Source organism: Neoarius graeffei, chromosome 12 (genome assembly GCF_027579695.1).
Source record: "Neoarius graeffei isolate fNeoGra1 chromosome 12, fNeoGra1.pri, whole genome shotgun sequence".
NCBI lineage: Eukaryota > Metazoa > Chordata > Actinopteri > Siluriformes > Ariidae > Neoarius > Neoarius graeffei.
In genome coordinates, this window is record NC_083580.1 from 25,710,597 (window position 1) to 25,732,161 (window position 21,565).

The 21,565-nt window shown below is 43.0% G+C and overlaps 1 protein-coding gene across 4 annotated transcripts in view; it reads right to left on the bottom strand.

Annotated features, from left to right (window-relative positions):
* The window catches only part of ap3b1a (adaptor related protein complex 3 subunit beta 1a), a 286,193-nt gene that overhangs the window by 156,524 nt on the left and 108,104 nt on the right, over window positions 1-21,565 (bottom strand). For 3 of the 4 annotated variants that reach the window (XM_060935722.1, XM_060935721.1, XM_060935723.1), the window contains exons 7-12: window positions 15,324-15,506; window positions 14,687-14,842; window positions 1,856-1,953; window positions 1,727-1,781; window positions 1,426-1,497; window positions 1,248-1,310 (exon numbers count right to left, since the gene is read on the bottom strand). In XM_060935722.1, coding sequence (XP_060791705.1) covers window positions 1,248-1,310; window positions 1,426-1,497; window positions 1,727-1,781; window positions 1,856-1,953; window positions 14,687-14,842; window positions 15,324-15,506 — 627 coding nt within the window. The remainder of the gene's footprint in view (window positions 1-1,247; window positions 1,311-1,425; window positions 1,498-1,726; window positions 1,782-1,855; window positions 1,954-14,686; window positions 14,843-15,323; window positions 15,507-21,565) is intronic. The other variant, XM_060935724.1, reaches the window with a different exon arrangement.

Below are 21,565 nucleotides of genomic sequence, written 5' to 3' on the forward strand. Positions count from 1 at the left end.
TGAAAGAAGGAAGGCCTTCCCTGAAAAAGATTTAGTCTGGATGGCAGCATATCGCTCTGAAACGCGTTTATATCATTCAGCATTAATGATGCCTTCCCAGATGTACAAGCTCCCCATGTCATGTGCACTAATGCCCCCTCATACCATCATAGATGCTGCTTTTGAGCTGTGCACTGATAAGCCGGATGGTCCCTCTCCTCTTTAGCCTGGAGGATGTGGGGTCCATGATTTCTAAAAAGAACTTCTACTTTTGATTCATTAGACAATTTTCCACGTCATCTCAGTCCATTGTAAAAGAGCTCAGGCCCAGAGAAGGGGGCAGGGTTTCTGGATATTGTTTATATCTGGTTTCAACTTGCATTTGTGGATGCAGTAATGAAGTGTTTTCACAGATGGTTTTCTGAAGGTGTTCCTGAGCCCATACAGTAATTTCCACTATAGACACGTGTCTGCTTTTAATGCAGTGTCTCCTGAGGGCCTGAAGATCACAGGCATCCAATGTCAGTTTTCAGCCTTGTCTCTTGCATACAAAGATTTCTCCAGATTCTCTGAATCTTTTAATGATCTTTCAAAATGAGCAGAAATGTTTCAAAAAACAATAAAATTTCTCAGTTCCACCATGTGATATGTTGTCTTTGTACTATTTTCAATGAAATGTAGGGTTTCCATGATTTGCAAATCTTCTCATTCTGTTTTTATTTAGATTTTGCACCGTGTCCCAACTCTTTTGGAATTGGGTTTTTATATAAAAAACACACACACAGTCTCATCTCATCACCTCTAGCCGCTGGAGCCTATCCCAGCTGACTACGGGCGATTTACGATTTACGGAGGAAACCCACGCAGACACGGGGAGAACATGCAAACTCCGCACAGAAAGGCCCTCGCCAGCCACGGGGCTCGAACCCGGACCTTCTTGTTGTGAGGCAACAGTGCTAACCACTACACCATCGTGCCGCCCATATACAATGTTGTGAGATGTATAAAATCACACAACGCATCAATATACAGTCTATAGCTGGGGTGAAGAGTTTCATGGTTCATTCACTTCTTTCCACCAAACAGAAATTTGTCTTGGCCTTGTTTGGTTTACTATTTTATATTATTTCACTCTGTTGCACATGAAGCATTTTTACATTTACTGATTATGCACTCAGTTGGATAATTAACAGATTATTAGCTTGTATAAGCATAGTGTCACCAGGCCATATTTTAACTCCCTGAAGAAAAAGAAAAAAAAATGTTACCTGGAACTCACGGAGTATGGTGGAGATGTTGGCTTCATTGGCCAAGTTAGTTAGGATTTCCAGCTATCAAAACACAAATGGCAATAATAAGATCAAAGGCAGCAAACATTAATTCACAGATGGGTAAAAGTACCAAGAGTGAAAGTTACACTGCATGCTGAAACACTACCATAATTACCTTCAGTGTTTTGATATGTGTAGCATCTGTTGATCGTACATAAAAACTCTTCAAGAAAGGCTCAAACATGCCCTAAAATACAGATACCCAAACTCAATTGATAAATATGGTCCTCACTAAAATGCAGGCACACATGTGAACACAGAACATGCATGCCCACTTTAATTTGGGTTTATGTGTATTTAAAGCACATTTTGCAACATCATAAACAAAATGGCCTAACAGACAATATTTAACATTTAAACAATGTGAATAGATCATTTATTGCAAACCATATTGAAATGAATTTAAAACGTTGTACCTTTTTCTGAATGGACATGGTGGCAATATTTTGCAGCACTATATACTGAACCTCTCTGAAAGAGAACAAGAGATAAATAAATATTTAGAAGATTCATGTGAGAGTGTATGGGCATGTTTGTCTCCATACCTGTGGCTCCTGAGCAGTCGCACCAGAGATTTGGTGATGATATTTAGTTCATCCTTAGGGGCCAAGTGCCAATACAGCTGTGCCACAGCCATTACCACCTGAGAGAGAGAGATATATCTTTAAGTTGTCTCTCTCACATAACGTATACTCTTCAATTTTAGCAAATATTTCAGTCAACACTAACACTGATATTTTGATAGACCCCATCCATCCTGTTGCGTTTGTTACTGCAATTTCAAAATGATTATGGTAAAAGAACCCCCCGGAAAAAAAAAAAAAAGTATTTTTAATACACTTTTAATATAGTGTTCATTTTGTCAATGAAATTTACGATAAGTACTCATTAATGATCTTTAATCTCATGACTAAACTGTAACAAGGTAAAATGAAAAAATTGACAAAAATTAGGGTGAAATCTGTTTATTATGCCTTGACAAGTAAAGACGAGACAAAATCGCTGACTGTATTCAGAAATTCATTTTCATATGAGACATGAAAGTAGTACGTGTAGTGGCTCTTATATTGTTTCCCTTGGCCGCATGACGCCAAAAGCTTCAGAGAACAAAATTCTGCAAGAAAAAAAAAAACCTTTACTAATCCAACAGACCGTTACAAATTACAGTTGGTTCATTGAAATTTCAGTGAGAGAACCATGTTCCTCCTAACCTGGTTGTCTTACTTCAAGTCAAGTTTATTTGTACAGCGCTTTTAACAATAAACATTGTCGCAAAGCAGCTTTACAGAATTTGAACAACTTAAAACATGAGCTAATTTTATCCCTAATCTATCCCCAATGAGCAAGCCTGCGGCGACGGTGGCAAGGAAAAACTCCCTCAGACGACATGAAGAAACCTCGAGAGGAACCAGACTCTAAAGGGAACCCATCCTCATTTGGGCAACAGACAGCATGACTAACTAACAGTTTTAACATGAAGACAGTTTCACTGATGATGTAACTCTTCATTGATGGAAACTTGAGTGCAAAACTTCAGTCTATATAAAACTCAAATCCACAAACACTAAATGGAATGTACCATTACAATATTAGATTCTCAGTCTGACCAGATCAGAGGCCTAAATCATAGCACTGAATGCAATTTTTCTGCTTGTTACCAGCCCCAAAAAATTTTATTGTGCCACACAGTGTAAAGCAGGGGTGGGCAATTATGTTTTCCATGGGGCCACATGAGAAACAGAAAATTTAGTGGAGGGCTGGACCAAAAGGCTGAACTAAATTCTGCATAATATTAATTGCATTTCTTTATATAAAGCAGTAAATAACATTGTTTTTACAAGCTGCTAAGACTGACAAGAGTATGGAAAAAACGAGGTTGCCTTACAAAAAAGTGTCATTTATTCAATCAAATTTCCCTAAACAATGGTTAACAAAATGTGAACGTTTGTACCATTTTTTTTTCAGTCACATTCACCCCAAAACACAATAAAGACATCACACTATCGTCTTTCTACTCCACATATCAAGCAAGAAACATCATATTATAATAACGATGCCGTGTCGATTCGGTGTAGGTATCAGATCTACAGATCGGCTCGGGCTCCGGCGCCTGCTGGGGACGTCACACTATGTGATTGGCTGGACCATTTGAAGGATGGTCTGGACAAATTACGGAAGTAGTTATCGCGGGATTTCATGTCATGTTCATGTCGCGCGCATTTCGTTTTTGTTGAACACAACTTCAAAATAAAAGCAATGCACATTCAGTCCATGCATGAGGTAAAATTAGAAAATACGTTTATTTTGTAATTTCTAATTAACCTTACGCGGGCCGGGCAGAATGAACCAAAGGGCCGGATGCGGCCTGCGGGCCGTAAAATGCCCAGGTCTGGTGTAAAGGCTATACTGAGGTTGATAAAGTAGGTTTAGGCTGCGTTATGATGCCCCTAGGCTCCCTAGCCAACATGTTGGATTACAAGCAGGTTGGGCTAGGCCACACACCTAGTTCATTAACCACAAGCACTAGCAATGGACATTACCTGTGCTGGCCGAAACATGTACAGGGGTACTTGTGCATCTCAAAAAATTAGAATATCATGAAAAAGATCAAAATTTTCCATGAGTTATTTAAGAAAGTGAAAATGTAATATATTCTAGACCTATTACACAAATAAAAAATTTTAAGCATTTTTCCATTTTAATTTTGATAATTATGGCCTACACCGTTGGGGGGGGGAACACCTCAAAATATGAGAATATTTCATTTCGAGTTTGAGTAAAACAGCCTAAATACTGTGCATCTCTCAGTACATGCAACCACAATCATGGGAAGACTACTGACTTGACAGTTGTCCAGAAGATGATCATTGACACCCTCCAGAAGGAGGGTACGCCACAGAAGGTCATTGCTGTCGAGGCTGGCTGGAAATGACCACAGCCTTGAGAGGATTGTCAAGAAAAGTTGATTCAAGAACTTGAGAGCTTCACAAGGAGTGGACTGAGGCTTCTCAGTTCATCAAGAGCCACCACGCACAGACGGCTTCAGGAAAGGGGCTACAACTGTCACATTCCTCATATCTAGCCACTCCTGAACCAGAAACAATGTCAGAAGCATCTTACCTGGGCTAAGGAGAGAAAGAACTGAACTGCTGTATCCCCGTTTTAGTGAGGTCAGTCAGTGGGCTGGTGACATCCAAAAAACTGGATACAAACCTCCTGTAATAGTCAGCCAGTCCCAGGAAAAGCCTCACCCCTTTTTGGTCTTGAGCTGCAGCCTCAACAATTTGGGACACACCTGCCCATGACCCAAGTGGAAGCCCAAATACCATACTTCCACCCATCCAATTGCACACTTTCTTGTGTTTGCTGCAAGTCCCGCATGTGATCTCAGGACAGCCCTTCAATGTTATAAATGCTGCTGCCAATCATTACTGTAAATAATGTCATCTAAATAGGCAACAGTATAAGCACTGTGGGTATAGGAGTCTGTCCATGAGATGCTGAAACATCGCTGGGGTTGATGAATTGGTGTAAACCAAATGGAGTGGAAAAGGCAATTTTTTTCTCAGGATAATGGCATCAAGGGTATCTGCCAGTATCCCTTTGCCAAATTCAGTGCTGAATAACAGCAAGCTGTGCCTAACCAATCAAGCAGTTCCTCGACATCAGGCATTGGATGCGTGTCAGATTTTTCCCATGGAAAATATGGAAAAAGTTAGGTTCAATGTTGGTGCTGAGGTTGTACTAGTGCATCTTAAAACAATTATTAGAATATCATGGAAAAGTTCATTTTTTCACAATTTAATACAAAAAGGTAAACTTTCATACATTCCATATTCATTACATGTAAAGTGAATTATTTCAAGGATTTTTTTGTTTTAATCAGGGCTTTGAACCGGTTCAAGGAACGAAAACTGGGAACTTTTTCTATTTCACATGGAACAGAAACGAAACCAGAAACTTTATTATTTTTTATGTTCCGGAACAGAAACGCTTGTTAAAAATAATGGTAACCGGTTAATACCGTTTTTCATTTCGTTCCTCAGTTTCCATAGCCTACAAATAAAAAAGTCATTCTTCTCCTGCGCAAGTTTCTATGACCCGCTGGGGTTCACTTCCTGTGTGACGTTCGCTGACTGAATGGAGAGAGCGGGAAGGTGGACTGCTATCACGTCTCCACGTGATAATAAGTGCATTACTGAGTGTCTGAGCAAAGAAGAGCCTGAACGTTGCAACCTCCCTATTGGCTGTTTGTAAAAACGTATCTTTTGTTTCCCTTCCCACGGGAATCATCGCGGGCTTGAGAGATGAGACCTGACGAGTTAGTTCGTTGGTAGCAGAACAAAATGTCTGGACACAAATCGGGTTTTCAGAAAAGGAAAGAAAATAAACGGAGGGTCGAAAATACAAAAAAGGAGGCAGAAAATGCAAAACGAGTTTTAAGGTAGGACAAATGGTTACTTTTTAAGGCAGCCCGCCGTGGCTGCAGGCTTTCAGTTGTGTCATTGAATGGTTACTTTTCTGAGGCAGCCCGCCGTGGCTGCCTGCAGGCTGATTTATTATAGTCCATTTAGTTAAAATAGTTGATACAAAATGTTTATAGTTATGTGATGGTTGTCCTGATTTAGACTGGTGTTTTTTTTTTTTGGGGGGGGGGGGGGGGGGGGGGGGGGTTTGCGCAATGTTGCACCCGGGTCCAGATTAGGGCAGAACCGGCCCTGGCTACATTTCAGGTGTAGTTTGTTTTATGTATGTATGTACTTGCATAGATGTGTACTTGGTCTTCCAATATGGCGTCTAACAAAATCTCGCGGCGCGGTGACGTCATGCGGTAGCCCTCTATAGGGCCTGACTAGCCTTTGGTAACACACTAAATGAATTATCTTTCATTTTTGGCACTTTTTCTGTTTGTGTAGATGGGAAGACATACTGAGAATCCAAATCGCCAACATTTGAAATAATAATTGTTTTGAATTATTTCTTGTCTTATTTAATGAAGGTTGTAATAGAATTAGCCTACATTTGGCTTAAGCTGGATGAGACGGACATAATTTTATAGCCATTTGTTAAACAGCTGACAGGGAACGTAATTAACCGTTCCGGGAACGAAATTTTTTTGTTCTAACCGGTCGGGAACGTCTATTTAATGGTGGAACCCCAAACCGGAAACGTTAAAATTCCGTTTCTGTTCGGAACGAACCAATAGGGAAAAAAATTCTGGTTCAAAGCCCTGGTTTTAATTATGACTATGTCTTATAGCTCATGAAAATCAGAAATCCAGTATCTCAAATTATTAGATTTTCATTTTGAGTAAAACAGTATAAAAAACGCATCTCTCTCAGTCTAGTTTAGTACACACAACCACAATCATGGGGAAGACTACTGCCTTACAGTTGTCCAGAACACAAATCAACACCACCCTCCACAAGAAGGGTAAGCCACAGAAGGTCAATGCTGTAAAGGCTGGCTGGAAAAGGTAGACAAGCAACAAGGATGACTGCAGTCTTGAGAGGATCGTCAAGAAAAGTCAATTCAAGAACTTGAGAGCTTCACAAGGAGTGGACTGTGGCGGAGAGCCACCACACACAAAAATCTTCAAGAAAGGGCTACAACTGTCACATTCCTAATATTCAAGCCACTTCTAAACCAGAGACAATGGCAGAAGCTTCTTACCTGGGCCAAGGAGAGAAAGAACTGGACTGATAGAGCAAGAACGTCCGTTTTAAAACAGGCAAAAACATTACATAATATGAACAGTTCTTGACATAATATGGATTGCTACAGTTGTTGAATAGGTCTATTTACTATACTTATTACTACCTCGCCCGGGACGGAGTCCACCAGGGGGCGAGGTATTGTTTTTGGTGGGGTTTCTTTGCTTTTTTGTTAGCAACATTACAGGAAAACGGCTGGGCCAACCTTCATGAAACTTTCAGGATAGGTGGGCATTGGTCTCAGATAGAACCTCCAACATTTTGAGGGTCATCTGGTCAAGGTCACCAAAAAAGTCAACATTGTTTTTTTCACGATATCTTCCTACATATCATATTTACTTCAAACCAATTCCAAAATGTTCATCTGTCAATTCTGCTTCCATGGCTATGCTACATGATGGGGCATCTCATAGTTTTCTTAGCAGTTGGAGATCAAATATCAGGGGAGTCAAGGTCATTGCTAAAATTTGCATATTTTCCATTATAACTCAAAAATGGTTAGCGGTAGATAGATGTTCATCATTATCAATATATAGGAAGTCATATGGGCTTTAATTTGGCACCATGACCTTTCTTTGTTTGCGTGTATTTGTCTGTTAACAATCTAGCGTCTAGATGGTTGCACCGACTGACTTCAAATTTTCAGGGTAGGTGGACAATGGTCAGTAGATTACCTGATTAAATTTTGGGGGGAAAATCGGGTTAAGGTCACCGGAAAGGTCAACCTTTGGGTCAAAATAACATTTTCTATTATAACTCAAAAACAGTTGCCGATAGACAAAATGTTTACTATTATGAACATATAGGAACTCCAATATGGCCTTTCATTTGGCACCATGATCTTTGACCTTGAAAGGTCAAACTCAAGGTCATGGATTTTCAGAGGGCTATAACTTAAACGGTTGATGGTAGACAGATGTTTACCATTATTAACCTGTAGGAAGTGCCATGAGCTTTCACCTGACACCATGACCTTTAATGACTTTGAAATGTCAAACTCAAGGTCATGGATTTTCATAGGACTATAACATGACAGCTAATGATTGAAAAATATTACGATTATCAACATATAGGTATAAAATAAGTTCCGCCAGGTGAGGTTTGTTTTACCTGGCAACACTTGTTTACTATTTGATGGTCTCAAACTCATTAAGAAGGCAATAAATTCCACTAAGTTTAGATCAGACACACATGTTAACTGAAAAGCATTCCAGGTAACTACCTCAAGAAACAGGATGATGCCAGCAGTGTGGCAAGGTGTGAAGGTAAACAGTGGCTACTTTGAAGCATCTAAAATATGAAACATTAGTTTTTTTTAATACTTTGGTTCCCAAATAATACCACACGTTTGATATGTTATTTCATAGTAGGCATATCAGACGCTCGCTGACTGGTGTGAAAATTGCGTATGCAGAAGCTTATCGAAGTTATCCTGTCATTGCTGAACTTGAATATTTTCTATTGTGAATACCATCACTAAAAGCTTATAATTTCCACTTTCCACAGAAATTTATCATCACGTTAAGATCTGTTTAGTACTTTGGGAGTAATGGCAGGTTGAATTTGGTACAACAGTGCTCACGTGACGTTGGGAAACTGCCAGTGATTTTTGAGTCACGGGAAAGTGGTCAGGCTCTCTTCTGATCGGTTTCCAATTAGATTACTCATGAATATCAATCAGATAACTTTTATAGGGATGTTCTCTAGTTCTCACCGTTTCTGGTGAAGTATTCAGCAAAATTTTCCATCAGCTACCGTAGTTTTAATTTTATGATTCACGGGAAACTTTGAAGTGAGTTTTCATAGCTTTACCTACCTACTTTTTCAAATAAACTGATTCATGTAAATAAATAACTTTTAGAATATAACTAGTTGTTTTGATGAAAAATATTGAGATCTTAGTGGTCGGAATGGGATTTTAAAAAATGAAGTCAGAAACACTAGTGTCAATTTCAATTAAATTAATTGGAATTTTTTACTGGACATAGCTCTCAGGTTTTTTTCCTAGGTTAGCCTTAAAAGCCGTGAATATTAATCAAAATAAGAATCATTTAGATTCTTTAATATAAAAACACTAGTAGGCCCTACTTTGAGAAATACAAAGCCGTAAATAACACAGTATTATAAGTAATCTTTTTACTTTATTGGAGTTAACCAATTTAGCATTTTTACCCAATTAACATAATTAATACTAATTTGCATAACCTGTTGTGGCAGTGGGGGCATGGTCAAGCGGCAGTCTGTGAATGGAGGGCGAAGTCAGGGAAGGTAAGTGGCAGAATCACTGCACCTGACGTGAATTAACCTGTGTTTGTGTGTCTCCCCCAGTAACCGCGCCCTTTAAAAGGAGACAGAGAGCAGAGAAAGGGAGCTTTCTCCCCAACCAGAACACTTGTGTGCACCCGAGTGTGGCTGGGAGAGTGTGGAAAGCTGAAAAGCTAGTAATAAAGAGAGTTTTTGTAACACTCAGTTCTGGCCTGCCGTGCTTCTGTGCTCCACCCACCTCCAACAATTATTACAGCGGTGCCGAAACCCGGGATAGGAAGTACAGAAGAGAACAGCCAGATGGAGTCCTCCCCCTTCAAGGAACTGGTCCATGCCCTCGCCACGGCCCACCAGAGCCAGCACCAGGCGCTGGTCGCCCTCCAGAAGGAGCAGGAACAACGGTTCGAAGCCCTGGTGCTAGCGCAGCAGGAAGCTCGCCAGGCGTTCTGGCACCTCCTCGTGTCGGCAGGGTCCACCACCACCACCACCACCACAGACCCTCCCCGCCTCACCCTAACGAAGATGGGTCCGCAGGACGACCCCGAAGCCTTCCTCGCTGTTTTCGGAGCAGGCAGCAGAAGCGTGGAGTTGGCCGGTGGAATAGCGTGCGGTGAGGCACAGCTGGCCATGCTACAGCTCCCTGCCGACAGCCAGCTGGTCCATGCCGACCTCCACAGAGCCGTCCTCCAACGCGTGGGGCGCACCCCGGAGCAGTAACGGCATAGCCGTCCTCCAACGCGGGGGGCGCACCTCGGAGCAGTAATGGCAGCACTTCCGCACACTGCGCCTGGAGGAAGTCGGTCGGCCATTCGCGTTTGGCCAGCAACTCTGGGACACCTGCCGGCGGTGGCTGAGGGCCGACAACCGTGACGCCGAGGGAATCGTCGACCTGGTGGCGCTGGAGCAATTCATCGCCCGACTTCCGGAAGGAACAGGGGAGTAGGTCAAGTGCCATCGCCCGGCGTCGCTGGATCAGGCCATCGTGCTGGCAGAGGACCATATGGCGGCTGTTCTAACAGCAAGACAGCGCGTCTCCTCTTCTCCCCTCTCCCCTTCTGTTCCTCGTCCTCGCCCCATTCCCCCACCGCGGAGGCGGGGGCCGGCTCCACCCCAGCTGGCCCGCCGCACCCGCGGTGCCCTACCATTTCCTACTTCCATGTCTGTCTCCCCCCCCCTCAGGTGAGTGAGCTCCGGAACACTGGTGCAGAGAGAGAGCCTGGGCTGGTTTGCTGGCACTGCGGGGAGCCAGGGCACCTCCAGCATCAGTGCTTGGCGATGGAAGTGGGACGGTGGTCCAGATCCCCGACATGCCAGGGACCGCCCTCGATCGGGCCGGAGCGTCTCTCATACCGGTGAGTATCCAAGGGGATACGCATCAGGCTTTGGTGGACTCCAGCTGTAATCAGACCTCAATCCACCAAAGCCTGGTGCAAGACGAGGCATTTGGGAGAGCACAATTGGTGAAGGTGTTGTGTGCGCACGGGGATGTTCACAACTACCCCTTAGTGTCGGTCCACATTCTATTTCAAAGGGAGAAATTTAGGAGTACAGGTGGCGGTTAATCTTCGCCTTACCCACTCGATAATTTTGGAGACTGATTGACCGGGATTTGGGGAATTAATGTCACATTTAGTGAAGAGTGGGTCCTGCCATAATTTAGCGGGGGGAGGTCCCAGTGTGGCATTGGTGGGAGCAGCTGTCACAGAGCCGTCTACGTCATCACCATGTCAGAGTGAGGAACAGCAGGCTCCTCCTCCCTCTCTCAGGGAATCCCTTGCGGATTTCCCGTTGGAGCAGTCGCGAGACGAGACTCTGCGGCATGCGTTTGACCAAGTGAGAGTAATCGATGGTCAAATGCTCCAGCCAAATGCCACCCCGTCCTTCCTCTATTTTTCCATTATTAAGGATAGGTTATACCGAGTGACGCAGGACACTCAGACTAAGGAACCGATAACGCAGCTTTTAATCCCAAAGAGCTGCCAGGAATTTATATTCCAGGCGGCTCACTTTAATCCCATGGCCGGACACTTGGGGCAGGACAAGACACTAGCCCGAATAATGGCCCGGTTCTATTGACCAGGGATTCGCGGCAATGTCCGTAGGTGGAGTACGGCGTGCCGCAAATGCCAGTTAGTAAATCCAGTGGCCATTCCAAAAGCGCCTTTGCACCCTCTGCCATTAATCGAGACCCTGGTCGAAAGAATTGGGATGGGTCTCGTCGGGCCATTAGACCGGTCAACACGAGGATATCGCTTCATTTTAGTTCTGGTGGACTATGCAAAGCGATATCCGGAAGCAGTGCCTCTTCACAATATCTCAGCACGTAGTATTGCAGAAGCGCTCTTCCGAGTCATCTCCCGGGTCAGAATCCCCAGAAAGATTCAGACTGATCAAGGCACTACGTTTACGTCACGCAAACTGTGCGAACTGTATGGGTTACTGGGAATTAAGCCTATCTGCACCAGCCTTTAATCACCCACAAACGGATGGCTTAGTCGAACGGTTCAACCGCACTCAAGAACATAATTCGGAAATTTGTAAACAAAGATGCACGCAACTGGGATAAATGGCTCGAGCCCCTGTTATTCGCAGTGTGAGAGGTCCCACAAGCCTCCACGGGGTTCTCCCTGTTCTAATTATTATCCGGGCATAAGCCACGTGGCATTCTAGATGTGCTGTGTGAAAATTGGGAGGAGGGACCTTCAACAAGTAAGAATGAAATTCAATACGTTATTGACCTGCATGCCAAAATCCACACATGCCCGCACCTAACCCCAGGAGAATTTGCGGCAGGCCCAAGAACGTCAAGTCCGTCTGTACGACAGGGGCACGCACCTTAGGGAATTCACACCGGGAGATAAAGTACTCGTGTTGTTGCCCACATCAAGCTCCAAATTGATCGCCAAGTGGCAAGGACCCTTTGAGGTCACACGGCGAGTCGGGGACGTCGACTATGAGGTGAGGTGAACGGACAGGGGCGGGACGTTACAAATTTACCACCTCAATCTGTTAAAACTTTGGAACGAGGAGGTCCCCATGGCGTTGGTGTCGGTGGTTCCAGAGAAGGCGGAGCTGGGGCCGGCGGTTCAAAAGGGAAAATTGACATCGCCCACCGCTCCGGTCCCCTGTGGAGACCACCTTTCTCTGACCCAACTCACGGAGATCGCCAAGTTGCAGACAGAATTTTCTGACGTGTTCTCGCCCCTGCCCGGTCGCACCCACCTCATAGACCACCACATTGAGATACCCCCGGGGGTAGTAGTGCGCAGCCACCCTTACAGACTGCCTGAACAAGAAAAAAAAAAAAAAGTGGTTCGGAAAGAACTCGAGGCCATGCTCAAAATGGGCATCGTTGAGGAGTCCCACAGTGACTGGAGCAGCCCGGTGGTCTTGGTTCCCAAGGCCGACGGGTCGGTCCGGTTCGGTGTGGACTATAGAAAAGTCAACGCGGTGTCTAATTTCAACGTATACCCAATGCCTCGTATTGACAAGTTGCTTGATCGACTAGGCAAGGCTCGTTTTTATTCAACACTGGATTTGACAAAGGGATATTGGCAGAACCCCTAGACTCCGCTATCCCGAGAGAAAACGGCCTTTTCCACACTGTTTGGCTTACACACCAGTTCGTCACGCTTCCTTTCGGGCTGTTTGGGGCGCCCGCTACGTTCCAGCGGCTTATGGATAGGGTCCTCCACCCCCACGCCACCTACGCGGCCGCATACTTGGACGATATAATTATTTATAGTAATGACTGGCCGCGGCACTTAGACCACCTAAGGGCCGTCCTTAGGTCGCTGAGGCGAGCGGGTCTCACAGCCAACCCGAAGAAGTGTGCGATTGGGCGGGTGGAAGTACAGTATCTGGGCTTCCACTTGGGCAATGGGCAGGTGCATCCCCAAATCAATAAGACAGCAGCGATTGCGGCCTGCCCGAGGCCCAAGACCAAAAAGGGGGTGAGACAGTTCCTGGGGATGGCTGGCTACTATCGTAGGTTTATACCCAATTATTCGGACGTCACCAGCCCGCTGACTGATCTCACTAAAAAGGGGGCTCCAGATCCGGTCCAGTGGACGGAGCAATGCCAGCAGGCTTTCTCTTAGGTAAAGGCTGCACTGTGTGGGGGGCCACTGTTACACTCCCCTGACTTCTCTCTCCCCTTTGTTTTGCAGATGGACACGTCGGACAGAAGGCTGGGGACTGTTCTGTCCCAGGAGGTGGAGGGAGAGGACCGTCCAGTGCTGTACATCAGCCGGAAGCTGTCGGTGCGCGAGGGCAGGTATAGCACAATAGAAAAGGAATGCCTCGCCATCAAGTGGGCGGTCCTCGCCCTCCGCTACTACCTGCTGGGGCACCCTTTTACCCTCTGTTCGGACCACGCGCCCCTGCAGTGGCTCCACCGCATGAAGGATGCCAATGCGCGGATCACCCGGTGGTATCTAGCACTCCAGCCATTTAATTTCGAGGTGGTCCACAGGCCAGGGGCGCAGATGGTTGTGGCAGATTTCCTCTCCCGTCGGGGAGGGGGTCAGCTGCAGGCCGGACAGCTCCCTGGTTTGAGTCGGGCGGTGGGGGTATGTGGCAGTGGGGGCGTGGTCAAGCGTCGGTCTGTGAATGGAGGGCAGAGTCAGGGAAGGTAAGTGGCAGAATCACTGCACCTGACGTGAATTAACCTGTGTTTGTGTGTTCCCCCTAGTGACCGCGCCCTTTAAAAGGAGAGAGAGCGCAGAGAAAGGGAGCTCTCTCCCCAACCAGAACACTTGTGCGCGCGCGTGTGGAAAGCTGAAAAGCTATTAATAAAAAGTTTTTCTAACACTCAGTTCTGGCCTGCCGTGCTTCTGCTGCTCCACCCACCTCCAACAATCATTACACCTGTTTTTACTAATTTTTCAAACTTTGCATTCAGTATACAACCATCTATGTGCCTGCCAATTTCCAGGTAAATATCTTCAAAAATAAAAAGGTTATAAAGAAAAAAAAACTGAGATTGCATTCATTAAATTAGGCCCATTTTATCCTAAAACATATGACGTCCGTTTTCTAAAAAATTAAGCAGTTTTTTCAACCTTTCATTTGCAATATTTCAAGAATGGATAAACATTTTAATTCTGTAAAAAGTATGTTGTTCTGCATTCATTTCTGAATTCAATGAGAGCATTTTCAAGCAATTTGGATTGAATTTTCACCCAATATGCCTATTCATATTTTTGATGTCTTCAGTATTGTTCTACAATACAGAAAATAGTCTAAAATACAGAAAAACCTAATAATGAGTAGCTATGTCCAAGCTTTTGACTGATACACTGTGTGTGTGTGTGTGTGTGTGTGTGTGTGTGTGTGTGTGTGTGTGTGTGTGTGTGCGCGCGCGCTGTACACGCGTGCGTGTGCATACACACTTACAGCAGTATTTCTGCTCTGGAGTAAAGGTTTGATATTACGTAGCAATAATCTGTGATCTGGATCCATAATGTATGGCTTTGTCTTTGTCACACCATCTCTCTTTTCTTCATCCGAATCGTAGAATGCCTTTTCACAGTTTTCATCAACTGTACTGTCCTACAAGTGTGCACATATTTTGGCAAAACAAATTACCATAGACAGAAAAACTTGCATGTACATAATGGCCAGAAAATATGCATATTGCTTTTTCGTGGCTCCATCTAAATTAGACTGCTCATACAGGCTATGTAACATTGATTTTTTTTTTTTGGAAAGCAGAAATTATTTCTGCATTCCTATATTTTAAAAGGAATGACAGCCCACAGTAAGTGTAGTAATGGTTTCAATGTAAAAATCTATTGCTAAAATTGCTGGAATCATTTATGTAGTGAACACAGACAAGCAGTATGACAAACAATGAAATGTACCACTGCCCTTATACTCAATATTAGCTCCCTTAGAACACCATTTGTACAATAAAATTAGCATAAAAGAACTAACCGTTTTAAACGTAGAACACAATCCATGTCATGATGACAACATGAAACAGGATAAAAGTAAAGGCAATTATCAAGGTATTCAAGTTTAACAGTGGCACCTCTCTCCATGGGCTGATGAACTGGGTGCGGGCATAGCGGGTGAGCATGTTGACGATCACCACTTGTCCCCATTCCTCCACATCAATCAGAAGGTTGCACAGATTCCGGTAGTTCTTATGGATCAGATCAATCCGGTCAGGACACACTTCTTCAAATGCCATTACCACACTCCCTGCCACCAGCTACAACACACACACGCGCGCGCGCACGCACACACACACACACACACGATTTCACTTGCTTTCAACTATGCAAGCATGCAATTGTAAGTCGGCTGCAGACAGCTGTTCTACTTTGCACCATGATGAACATCACAGACTAATAGATATTTTTCCTAAATGTGTGCAATCTTTATTACTTGAATGATTAACATGTGGTTTGAGCTTGAGAAATATTACACTGTCTGAAATTTGCTCAAATAACCAATATTAGAAGAACAGTTTCAGAAGGGTTTTGAGGATGAGCCTTTGTGTATGTAATAAGTCATTCACATCTCCACCTGCATATTTCAAATTACATATGATTGAAATATTCCCACTGTTGGATCATTAATTTATTTATAGAGACCTCTGACTGTTTTCAGCTTAGCTGTGTGATTTAACAAGCCATGTTGCAAAACTTACACTTATGCAGCCAGTATGTGGATAGTTTGGAAGGTGAAGGGGCACCCAACAAGCTGCTGCAGCACTGACCATCTTTAAGAGGCAGTGTCAGGTTTAGGCATCCGCTGCACTGACTGTCCTGCCAATACCAATATGCTACACCCGGCTGGCAGATTTAGAACTAAGATTTAACAGCGGATTAGTACAGTATTGGGACTAGGGATGGCGAAAACTAAAAAAAATCTTGACCGACCACCGAGCCTCATTAGCCGGTTAACCTATGAGTTTAAACAGGGATGCAAACGACGCACCTTTTGGCAGATGCCGCCTTTTTCACGGCTGAATCGTGCAGATCCGATTTTTTTTTTTAGGGGGGGCGTTGGAGTGTCTGAATAATTTCATCAGAGTAAATTCTGTATTAAAATTACTAAATAAGCAAATGCCGTTACAGTCCATGAAACATAGGAAGTATGAGAAGAAAACAGTAAATCAGAAAGCTGGGCACGTTTGCTATACTCCAATACTCTGATGAAATTATTCAGACACTCCAACGCCCCCCCCCCTTAAAAAAAAAAAAAAATCGGATCTGCACGATTCAGCCGTGAAAAAGGCGCGCCGTTTGCATCCCTGTTTAAAATTCTAGAATTGGAATTATTAGAATCTATTCTAAATCTAACCGCGAGCATCCGCACATTCAGTCCCAGTCGCTGCCCTCCACTCACTAACTTTTCTACAGCGCGAAACATTTAGTCAAACACGGCACTGATGTCGAGGGGTTTGTATTGGAGCGGAGGACAAATGGCTCCAGCTTAGAGACAGTTTCAGTTGGCCATGATGGCGTTGAAAATAAAGTCAAGTGCTAGAAGTAGTACATAACATTCAGTGATGGGAATAACGGCGTTAAAATAAAGGCTGTTATAACGCCGGGTAATCTAATTAATTAGCTACAATCGTTATAATGCCGTTACCAATATCAACACGCCATTACTGCATGGTATTGAAGTTGCTCTGAAGCAGTCACCGACTTGGCTCACAGACATAAAAGCTGCGTTTGTCACTCCCCCTCCAGACACTGCTGTCATTTCATTCTTTCCCCTTCCCTCCAAAAGTCGGCATCTGCCCCTTTAGTTTGTGTGGAGAGATATGATCTGCAATAACATGCATTGTTGGCTACAGACTGAAACATACTTTCAGAATGCACTGGCCAAGGCAGGACTAAACTCGATGTGCCTTCTAATAATAATAATTTTTTTAAAAAATAGTAATTTGTAAGCTAAAAAGCCTGTCTACACTTTTCTTTCGCCGAGTGGCAGCTGTCTTCAACTGGGGCGGGAGGGTGGGACATGACTGAATGGGTGTTTCTGATTTGTCAGCTGTCGTCCTTACACCGCATGGCATGCCCCAAGCATTTACAACACAGAATTCCAGGTTCTCCGCTCCAAAATTGGCAGCTTCAAAACAATTGATTTTTTTTTTTTTAACCGACAACCAAAAAAAAAAAAAAATTAACCGGTTGACGTTGATTCGGTCAACCATTGGTCAAACGGTCATCGGTTAACATCCCTAATTGGGACTGAATACTGACATCCAATATGTACCACAGAATAGGATCTTTTGCATTGTGTCAATCATGATGAAAAAGCGTACCTGCAGCGATCGATAGATAGATATTTCAACTCTGCATTTTGCACAAATGCATTTTGCCTACTCTGTATGGTCACACTGTTGCATAAAGCAGTGCTTTAAAATTCTTTTGTATTCCTGCTTACTCAAGGATGCAGCCATATTGCAGGCAGTGTCTGACATATACCCCTTTTCCACCAAATCAGTTCCAGGGCTGGTTCGGGGCCAGTGCTGGTGCACAACTCGTTCAACTTGCGAGCCAGCTGAGAACCAGCTTGCTTTTCCATCACTTGCGGTGCTAAGAGAAGACACGTCATTACGTCGCTGTATACGTCAGTTACGTCGCTATGTTTGCATAAACCTTGGCACGAATATCGAACAAAAACAACGCGGAAGAAGCAGCAGCAGCAACAACAATAACAATAATAATAATAATGGATGACTTCGCTTTTGTACAGCTGCTGCTTCTCGTCGCTTAAAAATGGCAATCTTTCGTGGTCTTGTTATTGTTGTCGGTCTTAACAACTCCGCGCCCCCCCCCGCTGACGTAAGCGGTTCTTTCCTCTGGCCCAGCAGAGAGTTGGTGCTAGCCTAGAACCGGTTTTTCTGGCCCCAGAGCCAGTTCTTTGTCAGTGGAAACAGAAAACCCGGTTCCAAACTAAGCACTGGCCCCGAACCAGCCCTGGAACTTTGGCGGAAAAGGGGCAATAGTATTGTTGACAGGTTTCCTGTATCTTGACTGGCTCACTACTCCTGACACCGCAATGTAACTGGATATACAAAATACTGTTGAAAAATAACAGCGTGCAATGCCTATGGTTGCAAAAATAAACGTGATAAGGGAAAGCATTTTTTCCTGTGCTCCACTGCCGACAACCAAGCAACATAAAGGTCTCACTAAACAGTGGCTACACAACTTGGGAACCAATCACTAGAAACACTCCATTGGTAGAAATCCTATTGCTCGTGAGGATCATTTTAAGCCCAATTGCTTTGAAAGGACTCAACAGGCCAAGCTCTGGGACTACACAGGACACATTAAACTCAAACCTGATGCTGTGCCAACAATATTCAGACACCTTCCACAGAAAAGGGATTCAGGCAATGCAAGCCAATTAGCTAGAATAATATACATTCAAAGCCTACATTTAACAGTTATTCCACAAAATTGAGTTGTAAGCCATGTACGATGAGATTGAGTGGAAGAACTGTTTTATTCTATCCACATTTAACTGAATTTTGAGAAACCTAGCACTTTTTTTTTGCAAATTCTATGAATAAAAACATACAAAATATCTGCCAAAATAATTTCCACTTAGAACGTAGACAAACTGATGAAATGACAGTAGCAATTTGTGAAAAACATTAGAATAATTCTTGGAAAATAAAAAAGGATACGCTCTTACCATAAAATACTTTTATTCTATGTTTAGTTGCTTTTGTGGTTTTGTTTTTGGAGTTTTTATTTCTTCCTCGAATGGTTCAGCAACACGCTGTGCCATTTTTTGTTTTTCTCTACTCCCGGTAGATCAGCTGATAACCTAGTAGTAGAGTAGCCAATCACAGTGCGCGATTGTTCATATCCAGTGAATGTGGATAGGAAGGGGAAAAAAAAAAAAAAAAAAAGAGTATTTATAAAAAAAATAAATAGGTTGAGAAAAAAACAAACATTTGATCTCATTCGTTATTAGGCCCAGTTTGAACCATGTTATCGTAATGCACATTAGGTCAGTTTTCTAAAAATTAAGCCTTTTTTCCCCCAAGCTTTTCAAGTTTTTTGTACCATCTCAAGAATGGATAAATATTTTAATTCTGTAAAAAGTATGTTGTTCTGCATTCAATTATGAATTCAATGACAGCAGTTTCATACAATTTGGACTCAATTTTCACCTATGAGTACTTGTAGCTCACGGCCTCACTAATATTTGACCCAGAGATAGCTATTCTGGAGAAATTTGTGGACAGAAATACAACTGGGAAGGTACAATTCAGAACAAATGATTTTATTCAACATGCCATTATTCTTCTTAAGAGAATGTATGCATCTGTGCAATTCTTTATCTGAAAGGGCTGAACTGGTTCTTGGCATCCAAAAGTTGACACCTCCTAATCCAAAGTTATTTTTGTTTGTTTTAACTAAAAGACATGCTTTTAAGCAATGATGGACTCGTTTTTATTTACTCAGTTGAGCATTTCTTGGCAATATTAATTGCTACAGTTGTCCTCTCAACCTATTGTACAAAAGGCCTGAACCCAATCTGAGTATCTGGTCAATATCATAGCAAAGTATGCTCATGAATGAAAAGAAAGAAAAAATAATAATGATAATTAATTTATATATATATATATATATATATATATATTTTTTTTTTTTTTTTTTTTTAATTATTGCAAATCCTATGGGTTTGGGAAATCCCATGTTCGGTCATTCGATCTATGGGAGACTTCCATCCATCTCCAGCACATTGCATTACAGACCCTCTCCAGTCAGATCTCAGCAAAGACAATTTCCATCTGAGCTTGCAGAGTAAATGTCTTGTATGGTACCGGAGACCATTAATGCAATGCTCTTCTATGAATTCTTCTCTAAAATCTACTGCCTTTTTATACTAGCTTTTGCCACTCCAGTTTTGCCAGCATAAAAAGACAGCTATAGTTGTGGTCAGAAGTTTACATACAGTGACATGAATGTCATCTTGGATATGAAGGTCATGGCAATATTTGGGCTTTCAGTAATTTCTTTGAACTGTTCTTTTTCTGTGGCAGAATGTACAGCATAAATCTTTAAATTAAAATAAAAAAATCGAATTTGGTGCACAAGTTATAGTTTTCCTTGGGTTTTTTGAAATCAACACAGGATCAAAGTTATACATACAGGGTCAAAAATATACATACAGCACACCTAATATTCGGGTAAAATGTCTCTTCGCAAGATTCCCCTTGACCAAACATTTTTGTTTACCATGAACAAGCTTCTGGCAGAATTCTGGTTGGATATTTCATGACTCCTCATGGTAGAATTAGTAGAGTTAAATTAAATTTGTTTTTATTTTCTTGGCACAGACTCAACTTATAAACATGGTCCATATATTTTCAATAGGGCTGAAGTCAGGACTTGTTTTAAACTTGGTCTGTTTTATCCTCCATAACCAGCTCTAATGCATGTTTGGGTTCATTGTCCTTTTGTAACTCAAGTTGTATTCAAGTTTCTGATGGTTTATGCTGAAGAATTCTGAAGTAGTCCTCCATTATTCCATCTAATTTGTGCAATGAACCAGTTCCACTGGCAGCAAAACAGCCCCAGAGCATGATGATCCTACCACCAAAACCAACTGGTACAGTGTTCCTCTGTACATGGTGGTCATTGTGGCCAAACAACTCAATCTTGGTCTCATCTGACCATACAGCTATCCTCCAGAAGGCTTTTTCTTTGTCTGTGTGGTCAGCTTCAAACTTTAGTAAAGCTTGAAGGTGTCAATTTTGGAGCAGGGGGTTATTTCTTGGATAGCAGCCTCTTGGTCCGTGGTGATCTGAACTGTAGACAGTGATCCATCAGCTTCCAGTTCATGGCAGGGCTGTGCCATGGTGGTTTCCAGGTTGTTCCTGACCAGCCAAACCAATTTCCTTTCAGCTGAGGGTGACAGTTTGGGCTATCTTGAAGCAAAGTGGCTGCACCTCACAATAACTTGGATACAATTGTTTGAACTGATCTTGGAATTTGCAGTTGTTTAGAAATGGCTACAAGACACATTCCGGAGTTGTGTATATCTGCAATCCACTTTCTCAGATCTACACTGAGCGCCTTGGACTCTCATTTTACTGTGTGTTGGTCAATCCAATGAGTGCTGTAAATAAACCCTTTTTATGAAGGCACAGAGAAGCTACCAGCTATAGTCAATCATGATCACTAACAGGAAGTTTGCCTTGGCAAAATAAGAGACATTTTGGAAGTTTCAGCACCTCTGAATTAATAATCTAAGTAAGCGCATGTACATTTTTGACCCCGTGTTGATTTC